The sequence below is a fragment of the Seriola lalandi genome, unplaced genomic scaffold (genome assembly GCF_002814215.2).
Source record: "Seriola lalandi dorsalis isolate HSWRI2012SDOR001 ecotype SW California unplaced genomic scaffold, Sedor1 jcf7180001974297, whole genome shotgun sequence".
Lineage (NCBI taxonomy): Eukaryota > Metazoa > Chordata > Actinopteri > Carangiformes > Carangidae > Seriola > Seriola lalandi.
Genome location: NW_019444963.1, coordinates 4,903 through 9,026, shown reverse-complemented (window position 1 = coordinate 9,026; position 4,124 = coordinate 4,903). Strand labels below are relative to the sequence as shown.

General features: G+C 39.1%; 1 protein-coding gene across 1 annotated transcript; it reads right to left on the bottom strand.

Moving 5' to 3' along the window:
* Positions 1 to 37: 37 nt before the first annotated feature.
* LOC147820267 (dynein axonemal heavy chain 1-like) lies at positions 38 to 2,660 on the bottom strand (the record flags this gene model as incomplete). Its single annotated transcript, XM_087173380.1, has 9 exons — positions 2,490 to 2,660; positions 2,304 to 2,385; positions 1,968 to 2,142; positions 1,542 to 1,692; positions 1,291 to 1,423; positions 1,035 to 1,196; positions 660 to 912; positions 367 to 524; positions 38 to 249 (listed from the first exon to the last, which is right to left on the bottom strand). Coding segments are annotated over exons 1-9 (1,497 nt in total), but the record flags the coding sequence as incomplete, so codon positions are not given.
* Between the last annotated feature and the right edge of the window lie 1,464 nt (positions 2,661 to 4,124).

Below are 4,124 nucleotides of genomic sequence, written 5' to 3'. Positions count from 1 at the left end.
TAATGGCAGAAGAAAAGCTACCATGATACTACAGTACCTTAGTATGTATTTGAGTCTGGATGACCTCAAACTCATCCAGTTGCAGCGGTTTGGTCAAGGTGACATTGAACAGCCTCATGGTTGCTACCTTGTTACACTCAGACCTTACTTCAGATAATACACAGATCACTTCTGGCTTTCTCAGCAGGGAGCGGAAGACAAATACAGCTTGGTTCTTCTTATAGTCAAAGTGAGGAATTGGAATGCACCCTGTAAGTAAAGCAACCCAGTATTTAGATTCTGAGGTGAATACCATGTTTTGGCTGCAAATAGTTTAATCTTGACTCCAATGACTTAAACAAATGTATAAAAGGCCAACTGGCTCACCTTTTTGTGGTAGATGCTCAGGGTCCTTCTTTGGCTGGGTGATGTGTGAAAACTCCTCTGAATTGCTCATCACAACTTTGTCAAAGGTCATGCAGTTCATAGTACGGTAATATTCCAGTTTGACCTCTTTCTCCAAGTCCCCTATACACTTCTCAATACTGCAAAGATAATATTGGGTTCATTCACCTTTTATTAGTTAGTTTACATTTTCAATTCTGTGAGCCCTCTTATAAATCAGGCAATACTGAACAAGGGGGAAGTTATAGCAGTAATATGAAACAGACATTACTTACATTTCCAGCCTGAGCCCAGGGGTTGAAAGGGCTTTTTTCATATACTGCAGACTGTGGGTATCAAGAGATGGCGTTCCCTTCCAGATAGGCATGCAGTCCACAGACAAGTGGTAGAAGAGCAGGGCCTCTGTATTTTCCCTCAAGCGTAGGGCAAACTGAATCCGTTCAACAAAGACACGTGGGTCCTCAGCAAAGAATAACAGTCTGATCCTGGGTACCCAGTGCTCAGTGCCTGGTAGCAAAGGGTTTACTCCTATGCAACAGGGGGACAGGGAAGGCATACATGACATAACATGACAAACAGAGGGTTTTAGAGACAAGAACAAATAATGAGACAATACTGTCTTATTATGGCACAAAGAAATAAAAACAAACCAGGAAATTTGCTATTTTTGTGTCCTTCGTTTAGAATAGGATTTCCTTCCTCATCTGACACTTGGTGAACCTTTTGCACCAGGTACTGGCATTTGTCTCTACTGTAGTCAAGAACCCCAACTAAATGCCAGCTGTACTCCAAGCAGGAGCTTTTGGTGTCCTCTTCAAAAGAGAGAGAAGAGAGTAACCATTAAAGAACAGAAAGTAATGTCAATGTTTATTCTGTTTACACTCTATATTGCTGAGGACATCTTACCAGAAGAAGTACTGTTATCTGTAGGCAGCAGTGCTTTTGCAGGGATAGGTTTTTGATCAGGTGATCCTTCAGCTTTGCCCAGGGCAAGCCAGTCTTCTGGAGTCCAGCAGTCATACTCCTCATTGTCAAATATCTAAGGGAGACACACGGGAAAGATAAGTGTGGCGTGGTACTGAACCCCAAAATGTTGGATATAATGGTAATTGGGAACCAAAATGCCTCAGACAACATTGCAGCAGTAACTGGCTCACCTCCAGTGGGAGACAGGGGGATACATGATTGTCTGATGTTGTCACATCCTCATCACTACTCCTCGGATTTCTTGGCATTATAAGATTGGAGTCTATGCCTTTTTCTGCCAGGAGCTGTTCAAAATCTAATTTCAAGTATTCCCTTCGACGTCTGCAAGAAAATAATATAAAACAGTATAAATAAGACATAACAAAAGGCAGTTAAACTAATTGATGAACCCCACTACCAGCTAATGTTCAGTATGAGAAAATTGCTACATATCCACTGTATGTTAAAAGTTCAGTGTCTTACTCACTCTTATGTGACCAGTGAATCTGGTCCTGCAGTATATAGAATAGGCTCACTACAGGGCATGCAATAAGCTGAAAGCTTCACAAATTAAGTGTCCTATTTTGTTATACACGGTGCACACAAATAGCACAAACCTTTCTATCGCTAACTTGCGAGGTATCTGGCCAGGAATGGTTTGATAGGGTAACTGGACCTTAGGTGTATCTCCATGCCTGCAGAAGTAAGGATTCTGAGATAGCTGTGAGATAGGTCCATGGTAATCCTTATCAACAAACTTGTACTGGTCAGATGAAGTCTTGACTGTTGTAACTATGGAAAACCATGCAGAAGGGCAAAGATTTTACAAAACATTAAACATTTTTTCAGCAGAGCATAATATGCGCATCTTACCAATGCAAAAGTTGGCACATCAGAAATACTAGAAATTCTTAAAACATCTGCATGCCTAAAAATGTCATATAGTATCTCACCTTTTGGTGTGTTGTACTCACTTAACTGAAGGTTGGATTGGCCCTGTGACCTTTGCTGGATTTTAGGTCCAACTGTAAGAAACTAAAAATAAGTTTAGATCAGAGCAAGAAGCTTTGTTCCTTGCATGGGTTTCATAATAAAACCTCTGAATTAGCATCAAATACATGAGCTTATGTGTTTTTTACCTGGAACCCGGGTGTAATATCTTGTGAGTAGAGGCCCTCCTGTTCATTCAGAGAGCATTTCCTGATTAAATGGAGGCGCCTGTGACTTTGAGTTGGGAGCCTGGGCTCTGGAGGTTTGCTGGGAGGATATGGCACGAGTGCCCCAAAATAAGGCGTAGTTTTGCCCTCCATCTTCTAGCAGAATAAAATAATTTATGTAAGAACAAAGTATACTCGATTTTAATTTCCTGGTGGTAGCCTACGTACTTTTTAAATAAACTGTATTGCTAAATGTAATACATTGATGAAAACTCATCAATCAAATAAAAACATATGAATTCGGTTTTTGGTTTCAAACTAAAATAATGATAAAAAGCAGTTGCCAAAAACTTATAAAGGACCATTTTGGTCTGCTTATAATCGGATAATCAGTAATTCATTTGTAATTTAAAAACGAATGACTGATAATGCGATGATACCCAGACCACCAAGACTGTTTATGACCCGGGAGAATCAAACACCTAACGTATATAAGGAGAGCAGGTGATATACTAAAGGTTTTTGAGCTAACCTTAACAACACTTTATTGGGTCAGTGTACATAGCTACATATAGCTACCGTTAAACGCAACGTTTGCATTCGCCAAATCACTTGTCTGAATGGTTACAAACAAGTAGCCTATGTAAAGTTTGTTACTTTAATTTAGCTACCAAAAGACAACAGACGTTTGGACATACCTCAGCTTAAATGTAGTCACAAGTTGTAACGCTCATTTTAGGTACAATGTATATAACTTTTGGTGAAATACTGGCTAGCTGAACGGTTAAAATCTCAGTTTCCAAGCGTAAGGACATAAACGTCAGACGCGGCAACGGTTGCCAGGGAGATGCATAGCTCCGCCTACGGTGTTGTGTCACAGTCCGTTCCCCCGTCAGGCATTACTTCCCTCCAATTACAACTGTTTTTCGTGTGTTTTATGATACTTTATACATGTATTACATTTCAGAGGGAAATATTGTACCGTTTTACTGCACTATATTTCTGTCACATAAAGGTTGTGAAAGCTCTTGGGTTTGTAGATTCAGATTTTAAACAAAAAATGTGATCAGTTTAAAAAATAAATGCATCGTTATAGATGAAAGTAGCTAATAGTATTCCTCCAGCAGCTACACCATGAAAGCAAATACAATGCAATAATAGGTTGCCATATGTTATATGGGCTATTTTCCTGCATAATAAGCACTTTTGATACTTAAAAGCAGGCAACATTTTACTGTTAATACTTAAATACCTAAAGATTTTAAGATTTTCTTGTGTTTTGAAATTTCAATATTGCTACTTTTGCTGAAATAAAGTTCTGAATACTTTCCTTGCATCTGGTAAGGGAAGAATAAAGGCAGTCAGTGGTGTTTTAGTGCATAATGAGTGAAATCGTTTCTCATTAAGGATACTCCCAATCCCTAAATCCTACTGTCCACTAATTTACACATCTGAATAACTGCTGGATGAAAGCAGTTGTAGAAGACCTGAAACAAAGTTGTAGCTCAAAAAGTTAAATATCAATCCATATCTCAGATATATTGAGCATCTTGGACAGTGATTCTCAAAGCTGTGAGTAAATGTATAGGTAACCACCAGAGAAATTTCACATGATCA